Below are 12359 nucleotides of genomic sequence, written 5' to 3'. Positions count from 1 at the left end.
GGCGCCGGGGCCTGGAGTCCAGGCAGGACAGCGCCCAGTGTGGGTCATTCCAGTGCCACGTGGCCGCCCCGCCCCCGCCGCAGGCCAGGCACAGTCACAGGGTGGACTTGCAGGCCTGATGAGCCCCCATCATTTGCAGCCACAGCTACTCCAGCACCTTGGGGATGGGTGCGGCTCCAGGGTCAGCGGGCCAGTCCTGCCCCGGCCCCGCCGCTTAGCTCCCTCTCCTGCCTCTGAGCACATTTCTTAACCTCTCTGAGCCTCAGTACCTAATCTGCGAATTGGGGCTATTGGTATTTACCGTGAGAGGGTTAACGCAGGATGCCCCATGGTGAGGGTTAACTGCAATCCTGCGCACGCGCCTGTCACCACGTCAGCTGGCCCTCCCGAGTGGCGGAAATATCGCCGATCACATCACAGTTTACAGTTGACTTCACATCCATGATCTCGTTTCAACTTCACGTGGGCGTCAGTGTTATTTTTTAGTTTGACACACACACACGTGCATGTTGATAGAAAGATTTGTCACAAATCATCAAAGTGTGTTCATAAACACGGCTGCACGCAGACACGTGCTGTCTAAACTGATGGCCCAGGAGACACTTCAACAGCTTTACTAGCCTTTGCCCCAGAAACGGAGAGAAAGGTGGCTTAGTGACAGAGGTGACAGAGGGACGGTCTTTCCCTGAATGAGGGGGACATTGCCAGCGTGCTGGGGAAGGGAGAGCCCATGGGAGGAGAAGCCTTCCCTCAGCGGGGCGGGGGAGGCTCCTGAGTCGGGACATGGTGCCCGTGTCCCCATCCAGGACCTTCTTCCTGGGCGAGACAGCAGACGTGACCTTGCAGGGATCCCCACAGACCAGCAGACCCCGAGTGGCAGCTCTTTATCCATTTCTCTCCACCTTGAACTCCTTGCCGTCCCACTTGCAAACGTGCCTCCATCTGGCCCCAGACCCGGGCCCTCCAGCTAGCAAGGGGGAGGCGCCAGGGCTCCAGCGGGTCACCTGCTGTCGTCCGAGCAGCCGAGCGAACACAGGTCACCTGGGGCCTGCACATTGCACCCCAGGTGACCTTCATGAGGGCACCTGTTGAAGAGATGGAGACTCTGGCCCTCGGGGGCCTCAGCCGAGATCACACAGCAAGGAACAGACATGCCAGAGCTGCTTGGAGGCCACTGCTGTGCGTCCACAGCGGGCCCAACGCAGTCGGGCTTCAGGTGTCTCCCTTCTAGAGGAAGCCCGGCTCAGGACCTGCATCTCCGACAGTCCAGGACAGCCTGCCCTGCGCCGGGCTCCACGGGCCACCAGGGCCCACTCCCAAGGGCTGTCTCCCAAGAGCCCCCTGGGTCTTCGTGGTCCTTCCCAGCACAAGGCGAGCACAGCCCTTTCGCACCGCTGGCCTGATGAACACAGTGCAGCAAGACAATCCTAATCGAAGTCCTGCCTCCATCTCTTCAGTCCCTTCCTCATCCATTCAGCTAATATCCCGAGGGCCTGCTGTCCACCGAGCTGTGCTGGACCTCGGGCTTTCAGACAGAGGGGCAGTCCTGCCTTCAAGGAACACGTGATCTGATCGCCTGAGCATTTAGGGGCCTGTGGGGACAGGGCACGAAGAGACTCCCCGTTTCTTGGCATCAGAAATCTGATCCATTCAGTCCCTTAAGTTGTTAGCAAGAGCCTACCCTGGCTGCTTCTAGGCACTGGAGACAGAGGAAATGCCAGTGAGACGGGGAGGAAGGGGCGGCCCCTGCTTCTCTGGGGCCTGGACAGCCCTCCCCGGGTAGGTCAGGAGCTCAGAGCACCTGCCTGGGGACCACCCACAGTCAGGCTGGCAGGTGCGATGGGGGCCTGGACAGTAGGGGCGAGGAGGAGGAGGCAGGAGAGCGCAGGGCTGGCTGGAGGGACCCTGACCAGCAGGTCGGGATGCGCCTGCGGCGGTTAGCAGCTGCCCGAGGTGTCTGCTCAGGGAGGTGCCACAGTCTTAGCAGCGCTGGAGAAAATCACCTGCCAACAGTGCCCTGGTTGAAGCCACCCCCCTCATCCACCACACGGGCTGGGAAAGAACAGGGGGCGGGGGCGGCCCTGTGCAGTGGCCTGGGGGGCAGCCCCCCCCCCAGGGAATAGCAGGTACAGGGTGGTGGCGGCAGCACCCTGCCACGGGTGGATGTGCAGGGGGAGGGACGCCCCTGGGGGTGGGGGCTTTGGCCACCAGTGCTGGCCGCCCCCTGAGGGACTGCCATGCTCGCCCCGCAGTCCCCCCAGAGGACACCCGGATCGATGGCGGCCCCGTGATCCTGCTGCAGGCGGGCACGCCACACAACCTCACGTGCCGAGCCTTCAACGCCAAGCCGGCTGCCACCATCATCTGGTTCCGGGACGGGACGCAGCAGGAGGGCGCAGTGGCCAGCACGGTGAGACGCTGCCTGCCCCCTCCCGGGCCCCTCGGCCCCACCTCAGGTCCCCTTTCATTCCCACACGGGCCCGACCCAGACTCGAGGGCCACGGATGTGAGGGGAGATCTTGGATGCCATTCTGGTCCAACCCTCTCATCATGTAGTTGGGAAGGCTGAGATCCAGAGAGGAGGAGGAAGCTTCCAGGCTCACGGTGCACTCGGTGGTTAGCAGAGACTGAATACTAGTAATGGTAGCTGCATTGATTGAGCACCTGCTGCATGCTAGGCATGGTGCACGCTGAGCTTTGCTGGACCCTTCTTAGTCCCCACAGGTTCAAACAGCGGGTGCTCTTTCCTACTCAGAGATGGCCAGAGAGGTCGCTGCCTTGCCTGAGGTCACACAGCCGGCCTGCAGCAGAGCTGGGGTTTGTGGCCGGCTCGGGCTGTGCTCTCCCCTGAGCACCTTGACCTGCAGCCTCTAGTTGGAGCATTTGCCCGGTTGGCACAAGTAAGGCATTGATGTGGCTGCGCTCACCTGTCCATCGTGTAGTGAGGAAGCTGTGACAGAGAAGTCACCGAGTGACCTTCTGGGTGGAGCTGGAATCAGGATGCACACCTCCTGCTGTGGGGTCCCTTTTGCCACCCGCGTGCCTCACAGGGCGGCCCCGGGCAGAATTAGCGCTGCGCTTGTGGGCTCTGTGACCTTGGACAGGTCTCCGCTCTCTGGCCTTAGTTCCGCCATTTGACCAAGGAGAATTTGGCCTCACAGGTGCTTAACCTTCTACCACCAAGACATCTGTCATTTTTCTCCTTTGGGGCTACGTATTGTGAGATATTTTGGCAGCCAAATAAGCTGACTTGTTCATGGCCATTTGGGGTCCACCTCTTGTCTTGCATTTACTAAAGACGGCGGGTCCCCGGAAAGCCGCAGCAGGCCAGTGCTAGCACACCGCGCTGGCCCCGCTCCTGCCCGGGAAGGGCATGCGGGTGGCTGTCAGAGTGCAGGGCCTCCCTCTGGCAGGCAGTGTGGTTTCCCTTAGACAGCTGTGATGTGGGAAACAGCTCTAGGGGCTCCGTGACCATGTTCAGGGGCCCCAGGCTGGCCACCACTGGGCCAATGAGATGGCCTGGGAGCCCTCCCTGGCCTCCGGGGGCTTATGGTCTATCAGGAGAGGCCCAGCGCCCGTGCACTCATGCACAGCGCCTACGAGGCAAGGCTCCCTGTGCAGGACAAACTGACTGGGAGGGGCCTGTGGGCCAGGATGGCCCCAGAGACTTTGCAGAGAGGAGGCACTTGCCCTGCACTCCACAGATCCCAGGAACAAGGCTCAGAACCACGGGGTGGGGAGGACACACAGAGTGGGCTCCAGTGGAAACTGGACTTCAGTTAGTAGCGATGTGCCAACGTGCGTGTTCATCAGCTGTACTCCTGCTGCGTCCTCACGGATTGTGCTCATTGGAGGAGACTGTGGGGTCCGGAGGGAGGGGCTATGGGGACTCACTGTATTTTCTGTTCAGTTCTGTAAACTTAGAACGTCTATTAATTGAAAACCAAACCAAAGCAAACCTGGGGGAGAGCTTGGGGCTGGGGGTGGGGAGGCTGCACTTCTGGTACAAGTAGATGTGCCCCATCAGCGCGAGCCCCTCTCTGGGCCACCCTGACCGCAGTGGGGTGGGGGGAGGGGGGCTTTTAGCTTGATCTGGACTCCCACTTGTCCCACCCCAGGAGCTGCTCAAAGATGGGAAGAGGGAGACCACCATCAGCCAGCTGCTCATTAACCCCACAGACCTGGACATCGGGCGTGTGTTCACCTGCCGCAGTGTGAACGAGGCCATCCCGAGTGGCAAGGAGACGTCCATCGAGCTGGACGTGCACCGTGAGCAGGGGTCCCACAGCGGAGCTGGGGGGAGGGGTGGGGGGAAGGTGGACTGGGTGCCTTTGGAGAAGCGCCGATTGGGAGATTGGGAATCCTCCGGGGGTCCCAGGACAGATGCTCGCTGCCGCCATCCCCTGGGTCCCCTGGTGGGAGCACCCAGCAGCCATGGCCACCGAGGGTCGGGAGAGGCATCGGCTGTGAGTCAGGCAGCTCCTGGGTCTCATCCTGCATGTGACTTCGGCTGTGCTTTAATCTGTCTGAGCCTCAGTTTCCAATTCTGTATACTTGGAAGAGAAGCGGGTTCAGACCTACAATCGCTTCTCTGAAATTCTAAATTAGAAGTGATTTGCTGGCAAAACGTGAACTGAGGTTCTTCATAGTTTATTAAACCCATATGTTACCGTGGGGTGTAGCCCAGACCCTGCCGGGGGTCTGACATAGCCAGTGGTCTGTGCATGCCAGTACCTGCTAAAATGTGAGAAATGCCGGATTCTGAAACACATCTACACCCATGGGCTTCAGAGAAGGGACTTCAGACCTACTCCTGCCTCTTGGGGCCATGAGGGCCCTTAAATGATCCTGTAAGAGTATCCCCAAACGCAGCCTGCTACTCTGGGGATGTTCAGAGGGAGGGAGCTGGGCAGGGAGTGGAGAGGCCCCTCCCCCACCCCTCAGCAAGCCCTGTGGGGCCACCCTGACGCCTCGTGGCCACAAGGCACCATTACATCTGCTAGTTGTCCCTTCAGGGCAGCCTGGGTCCTGCACCCTGGGGGGCCCTCTGGGGCAAAGGTGAGGAAGATGCCTTACTGCTGATGCAACGTGACCTCCAATCCCCAGGTCTCCGCACAGTGGGGAGGGCTGGCTGTGTGTGTTAGAAAAAGAAACTTGAGGGACAGAAAACCCCCCTCCTGTCCCCTGGTTTGCAGACCCTCCCACGGTGACCCTGTCCATTGAGCCACAGACGGTACAGGAGGGTGAGCGCGTCGTCTTCACGTGCCAGGCCACAGCCAACCCCGAGATCCTGGGCTACAGGTGCAAGGCGTGGGGGCTGGGGGCACCCTGGGCCTGGAGTGGGCGGTGCCGGGGGGCAGGGTAGTGCTGCTGCACGTGGCCGCCCCGGCTCCGAGCCTTGATCCCCGCCCTGTGTGGCCGTCTCCCCAGGTGGGCCAAGGGGGGCTTCGTGATTGAAGATGCCCACGAGAGTCGCTATCAGACAAATGTCGACTACTCTTTCTTCACGGAGCCCGTGTCCTGTGAGGTTCACAACAAAGTGGGGAGCACCAATGTCAGCACCTTAGTAAATGTCCACTGTGAGTAGCTGCAAGGGCGGGGCTGGGGGGTGGGGCTGTGGAGGGGGGCGGGGCTGTGGAGGGAGCCGGTCTGGAGAGGGGGCGGGTCTGGAGAGGAGGGCGGGGCTGTGGAGGGAGCAGGGCTGGAGAGGGGGCGGGGCTGGGGAGGGGGCGGGGCTGGGGAGGGGGCGGGGCTGTGGAGGGAGCGGGGCTGGAGAGGGGGCGGGGCTGGGGAGGGGGGCGGGGCTGGGAGGGGCTGGGCTGGGAGGGGCGGGGCTTGTAAAGGGTCCAGGGTGGAGTTGGGGAACCGGGTCAGGCATGGGGAGGTGGGAGGGCAGCAGAAGGGAGACATGATCGGTTAGAGCTGACCCCCCGATGAGACTGGGACCCTAAACTAGTGTGCCCTTCCCTGCAGTTGCCCCCCGGATCGTAGTTGACCCTAAGCCCACGACCACAGATATTGGCTCTGATGTGACCCTCACGTGTGTCTGGGTAGGGAATCCTCCCCTCACCCTCACCTGGACCAAAAAGGATTCAAACATGGTAAGAGGCCTGCTGCCTGCCTTGAGTGCTGGGGTGGGGTGGGGAAGGGCTCTGCCGAGGGTGGGGAGCGGGGCTGGGGCAAGGGAGGGGCAGCCCTACTTTCTGAGCGGAAGCCAGAGTGCTTCTAGGGTCCTGGGATTTGGGGGAGGAGGTCCGTGCTCGAGATCAAGACCCACTTCTCCCTGCAGAAGAGCTGGCCGGTTCAGTGGCCGTGGGAGGGACACGCCCTGTGTGTGGAGGAGCAGATCTGGTGGCTGGATCTACACGGGGAGGGGGGAGGTTGAGTTCTGTAACTCCACAGACACCTGCGTTAGAGTTCGGGCCAGGATTGCAGAACAGGGGTCCGGGGTGAGACCTCCTACCTTGTGTGGCAGGAAAAGCTCTAGACCACACCCTGAGAGAGGCTGTGTCCTCTGTTAACCCACCACAGCTCGTGAGGTCCTGTTTAGAGTCAGGGGACGCACCCTTTTCCCTTCTGGGCATTCACTTGTGGCCCTTCCTGCTTTCTTTCCAATGCGTCCAATGTGGGGCCCCCTGGGACCAGGGGCCCAGGCCTCCTGGCACCCCACCCGAGGCTGCTCTCTCTGCCCAGGTTCTGAGTAACAGCAACCAGCTGCTGCTGAAGTCAGTGACCCAGGCCGACGCCGGCACCTATACCTGCCGGGCCATCGTGCCTCGGGTGGGAGTGGCCGAGAGGGAGGTGCCCCTCTACGTGAACGGTAAGCGGCCCCCGGGGCTGGGCCGGGGCAGTCAGGGGCTGCCGCGTGCCGCGGCCCTGAGAGCGTCTCCTTGCCCGCAGGGCCCCCCATTATCTCCAGCGAGGCGGTGCAGTACGCCGTCAGGGGTGACGGTGGCAAGGTGGAGTGTTTCATCGGGAGCACGCCGCCCCCCGACCGCATTGTGAGTGCGGGGACTCACCTGCTTCTCCGCTAGCTCCCCACAAGGCTCGGCCCCTCTGCCCCCCCCCTCAGATGCCGCCTCCTCTCTCACTTGTTGCATGAGGCAGAGCCAAGTACTTAGTGTTTCGAACCTTGGTTTCCTCATCCACAAAACGGGGGCAGTGTCCCTGCCTGACAGGGTGGCAACAAGTGTGAAAGGTCGGGGCACCCCGGCTGCTCTCTGCCCCACATCCCCTTCCCTTTCCTGGCCCTCCCTGCCCCCCCTGCCACCTGCCCCCCCATTCCCCCCCACCGCTTCTGCCTTCCTCCTCCTCCCACCTCCCCTCCACCCTCCTTTCTGTTCCCCACACCATGAGCCATTAATTCCTTCCACGACCATTAACTGTCAAACCCCTCATCACATTTAATGACCATTTGGCTAACTCCAGGGCTGCCCAGGGACACTTCATTACCACGGCCGCCTGGGCAGCAGGCGGCTCTGCTCCCGGGGGCTTTCCTCACAGAGCTGGGAGGATTGATCCCTGGAAAGGAGCCAGTCAGTGCTCAGTCGCTCCCCCTCCTTCGGGCTCCGCTCAGGGAGGGGACACGGTGGAGGGATGCCCCGACCTGGGAGGTCAGGGATGGAGGAGCCTGGGGATACCCCCTCTTCAGCAAGAGATCCTCTCTGTTATAAGAGTCTGGGGATGGGGTGTCTGGAGCCCCCTCCCCATGCCAGGCAGGTTCGTGCAGGGCCGGTGATGGGTTGGCTAACAGTAAGGACCGAAGACGGAGTTATGTTCAGCTGGATCCTCAGACTAGCAGAGCAAACCTTGGGCGTCTAACTCCAGCCTGGTCCTCTATTTTACAGATGAGGAGACTGAGGCCCAGAGAGTGGAAGGGAGGCCACACGGGCTCCAGGGGAGAGCCGGGCCCAGAGCTCAGGGTCCTGGACTCCTCAAACAGGACGATTTCTACAACATCAGGGACTACCAGATATTGGTTCATGGGTTCAGCCGCGCCTGCATCTGTGGGATGGTTATAAAAATAGAGGTTCCTGGATCTCTCCCTTGGAGATTCATATTTAGGAGTTAAGCCCCGAGAATCTGCACTTTAAAGAATGTCCCTGGGCCTATCCGAATGTCCCCGCATACATCTCCACCATGTTGGGAGCCACTTTCCTCCCACACTCGAGGCTCCGGGCCAAGGTTCCAGGCAACAGGGGTGGCTTGTGCCTGTGGCAGGGCGAGAGCTGGGGTAGGCGTGGGGACACACAGGGCGCATGGGCAGGGACACCTGGAGACTGGTCACGTGTTTCTGCCACCTGCCCCTTCCTTCTCACCGCCTGCCCTCCCCGCCCCAGGCCTGGGCGTGGAAGGAGAACTTCCTGGAGGTGGGGACCCTGGAGCGCTACACGGTGGAGAGAACCAACTCGGGCAGCGGGGTGCTGTCCACACTCACCATCAACAACGTCATGGAGGCCGACTTCCAGACACACTACAACTGCACAGCCTGGAACAGCTTTGGGCCGGGCACGGCCATCATCCAGCTGGAAGAGCGAGGTGACCGGGGTGCGGGGCGGCCTGGGGGGCTCCCTCCCTTCTCCCCCAGCCAGCGGGCCTCACAGGGAGACAGCTCTCCCTGCCTGCCCTCCGCTCAGCGGGGGACATCCACTCCTTCCCATAAACATTCACCGAGCGCCCACTCTGCCCTGGTGCTGGGCACCCCTGTGGGCGCTGGGCACCACAGGGATGCCTGTGACAGGGTGAGGGTCCCTGCCCTCCTGGGGCTTTCGGCTCTGTCGAGCAGTGCTCTCAGTGGACTGATTTTTCGGGAGGAAAATCAGATGCTTCATGGAAGGGCGTAATACCACCAACCGACCTCGTTGGGTTGTCCTGAGGATTAAATGACAGCGTGTTTATAAAACACCGGACACGTAGGAGGTGCCCCGCAGGGTGTGGCTCCCCACCTCTTCGAGAATCCTTCATCCGAGAGGAGGCATTGCTTTGGACTTTTCTGGAAGTGCTGAAGTCTGATGAGGAAACGAAAAGCTGGGGCTCCCATCAGGCGGGTCTTAGCTAAGGATGCCAGCAAGGGGGGGGGGGGGGGGGGGAAGGCAGAGCAGGGGGAGGAAGGCAGGACCCACCCAGCGAGGAGGGGAAGAGCCTCCCGCCATCTGATCCACCCAGGACCCCCAGGCAGGGAGAGAAAGCCCAAGGGGGGTTCCCTGGGCCCTCAGCCCTGAGGAGCAGGGGAGCCACGGAGAACCGAGGGAGCCCTGGGAGGGCGGGTGCCTGCGCCACCCTGGCCATGGTGTGGGTGGGGAAGGTGGTGAGAGGCCGGGACCCAGACGGCAGGTCCGAGTTTGGAGACAGCTGACCTCAAAAGAGCAGCCCAGCCCAGGAAGCAGAGGCCAAAGCTCACAGGCACCTGGGCTGCAGGGGAGGGATGGATGGACTGCCAGCGCCAGGCTCACCTTGCGCCACGCTGCAGAGATGACACGTGGCTGTGCTCAGGTCTGAGCCCGGACACAACGCAGACCTTCCTCTCAAACTCCCCGGCTTGAGGCAAACGCCAACCATGTCCCTGGGTGTAGGCGGAGCTCCAGGTGCCTGGCCTTCCGGTCCCACGAGCCGCCACCCTCACCCTTGCCTTTCTTTCCCTCTGAAGAGGTGCTGCCCGTGGGCATCATCGCCGGGGCCACCATCGGGGCGGGCATCCTGCTCACCTTCTTCTTCATCGCCTTGGTGTTCTTCCTCTATCGCCGCCGCAAAGGCAGTGAGTAGGGGCCTCAGGCCGCACAGAGCCCCCGCCTCCCCTGCCCCCAGCACGCAGACCCCCGGCGCCGCCACCGGGCTGGCCTGCAGAGGCTGGCAGAGGTGTCCAGGCTGCCCCTTCCTGTCCCCAGGTCGCAAGGACGTGACCCTGAGGAAGCTGGACATCAAGGTGGAGACGGTGAACCGCGAGCCACTCACGATGCACTCTGACCGGGAGGATGACACTGCCAGTGTGTCCACTGCCACTCGGGTCATGAAGGCCATCTATTCGGTGAGGCTCCTGCTCGCCCCGCCCCCTCCCCTGTTCACGTTCTTGGGCCCCCGCCCCGCCCCAGCTCTGCTAACACCTCCTCCCTGTACCCCCTTGCCACCCTGCCTTGATCCCGCCACACCCACGCGCACACATGCTCACGACCGCACACGCGGGCGCACAAATGCTCATGCGTGTACCCATGAACCTGCGCGCGCACATCGTCCCCGAGCGGGCCTCCCTCCAGCGGAGGACAGGCGCGTGGGGCCCTCCGTGGGCGCGCGCTTCCCACAGATTGGAAACCCCTAGAAGCTTTCTGGTCCAGCTTGCCCCACTGCTCAGATGAGGAGATAGTCCCAGAGAGGGGCAGCCACACCCCCAAGGTCACTGTGCGTCAGCGACGAAACCGGGGCCAGGTCCGTCCCCAACCCTCCCGCGCGCCCCGGGCTTCTCCTGGGCGCACACTCAGACCCCAGAGCCGGCCAGGCCCCCGGGGGCCCCCGGGCGCGGGATGGGTCCCAGGCCGGCCCGGCGCTGACGCCCGCCCCCCCCACCCCCGCGGCTCCGCAGTCCTTCAAGGATGACGTGGACCTGAAGCAGGACCTGCGCTGCGACACCATGGACACGCGGGAGGAGTACGAGATGAAGGTGCGCGCGCGGGGCAGGCACGGGCAGGCGTGGGGGGAGGGGCGCGGGCTCCCCGCGGGACCCAGCAGGTGCGCCAGGGCCGCGCCTCCACCCCGCCCCTCGCCCCCAGGACCCCACCAACGGCTACTACAACGTGCGCGCCCACGAGGACCGGCCGGCGTCGCGGGCCGTGCTCTACGCCGACTACCGCGCCCCCGGGCCCGCGCGCTTCGACGGGCGCCCGGCCTCGCGCCTCTCGCACTCGAGCGGCTACGCGCAGCTCAGCTCCTACGGCCGCGCCCCCGCGTCCGACTTCGGCCCCGAGCCCGCCGGCCCCGGGCCCGCCGCCCCCGCCGGCGCCGACGCGGCCGGCCCGCTGTCCTACGAGAACTACGACAAGTTCAACCCCCACCCCTTCCCCGCGGCCGCCGGCTACCCCACCTACCGACTGGGCTACCCGCAGGCGCCGCCGTCGGGCCTGGAGCGGACCGCGTACGAGCCCTACGACCCCATCGGCAAGTACGCCACGGCCACGCGCTTCTCCTACTCGTCCCAGCACGCGGACTACGGCCAGCGGTTCCAGCAGCGCATGCAGACTCACGTGTAGGCCCGGAGCGCCGCGCGGGCCGCCTCTGCGGGGCGGAGGCCCAGGCTCGCCCGGCCGGTCCCTGATATTCAGGGGCGAGGCGCGCCGCCCTGGCAGCTGGGGAGCAGGTCTCCCGGAAACACCCCCTTCCGAGGATGGTGCTCTGTGCATGCCCCAGCCTCCTGGGCCTGCTCTTCCCTCTTCTTCGGGAGGACGTGTGTCTTCTGACCTGCGCTCTCCCCTGGCCCCGCACGGGGGTGGGGGCCGGGAAGCGAAGGTGGTGGAGGGCCGGCCGAGGGGGCACTTTTGAGCATTCCCATTCTGCCCCACCCCTCCCGGCTCCCCCAAGTGGACAGGGCCGTGTGAGCAGGAGCAGGCGAAGGCCGAGGGCACATGCGGGTGGGGGTGGGAGCGGGACCGCCTGGCCAGCCCCTCTGTTCTCGGCGCTCGGACCCCGGCAGGGTCCCTTCTCCCGGGGGACCGCAGAAGGGACGGTGGGTTTCTTGTAGCTGTCCGCACGACAGCCCTGGCACTGAGTTCGGATCCAGCCGTCGGTCCGGCTGAGATGAACGTCAGTGCCGGCCAGCAGGGCTGCGCACCGTGGACGCCTGTCTGTCAGCCTTCGCAGGATCCCCGCGTCTCCAGTACCAACCCCCTCCCTGCTCCTCCGTGCAGGGCCAGCCGGACAGGTCAGGGTCAAGGTGGAGAAAGGACCGGTGGGGAACCGTGTCCACCAGCAGGAAGGCTGTGTGCTACAGAGCAGTTTCCAGAGCCCCCTCTAGAGGAGCCCCTTCCCTCCCCAGTGGGCCCTGCGTCCTGGCTTTAACTCTGGGGAGCCCTGGGGAGACGGGGCGTGGGGGGGGGAGTGATAGGTTATTCTTCAAAGACAACAATGACAACAACAACAATAAAAACCTCATTTGGGGAGAAAAAGAAAAGCTGTAGGGAATCCACCACCCCGAGTCCCAATGGGAAGGAAGGGAACACCTGTTCTCCACCAGATTCCCAACGCCGTCCATTACTCTCAATTTCCAAGCACTTTGAATCCATTTTTAAACATTCAGGTGGCAAGACCTGTCGCCAATGGGCCCTGACGGGCTTAGGGAGGAGGCCTGGCTCTCAGATGCCCTGTCCGGCCCACCA

The 12359-nt window shown here is 63.4% G+C and overlaps 1 protein-coding gene across 3 annotated transcripts in view; it reads left to right on the top strand.

Annotated features, from left to right (window-relative positions):
- KIRREL1 (kirre like nephrin family adhesion molecule 1) overlaps positions 1-12103 on the top strand; it is a 95525-nt gene extending 83422 nt beyond the window's left edge. The window contains exons 4-15 of one of the 3 annotated variants that reach the window (XM_039218505.1): positions 2253-2410; positions 4119-4269; positions 5196-5301; positions 5431-5579; positions 5974-6101; positions 6694-6820; positions 6901-7001; positions 8340-8538; positions 9647-9754; positions 9885-10024; positions 10574-10651; positions 10761-12103. In XM_039218505.1, the coding sequence (XP_039074436.1) occupies positions 2253-2410; positions 4119-4269; positions 5196-5301; positions 5431-5579; positions 5974-6101; positions 6694-6820; positions 6901-7001; positions 8340-8538; positions 9647-9754; positions 9885-10024; positions 10574-10651; positions 10761-11237 (1922 nt within the window). In that variant the 3' untranslated portion in view covers positions 11238-12103. Of the gene's footprint in view, positions 1-2252; positions 2411-4118; positions 4270-5195; positions 5302-5430; positions 5580-5973; positions 6102-6645; positions 6821-6900; positions 7002-8339; positions 8539-9646; positions 9755-9884; positions 10025-10573; positions 10652-10760 lie in introns of all 3 variants that reach the window. The other 2 variants (XM_039218506.1, XM_039218504.1) reach the window with 2 other exon arrangements.
- Positions 12104-12359: the final 256 nt, after the last annotated feature.

This window comes from Hyaena hyaena, unplaced genomic scaffold, assembly GCF_003009895.1.
Source record: "Hyaena hyaena isolate Hyena2069 unplaced genomic scaffold, ASM300989v1 scaffold_766, whole genome shotgun sequence".
Taxonomy (NCBI): domain Eukaryota; kingdom Metazoa; phylum Chordata; class Mammalia; order Carnivora; family Hyaenidae; genus Hyaena; species Hyaena hyaena.
This window is presented reverse-complemented; position numbering and strand designations above follow the sequence as displayed.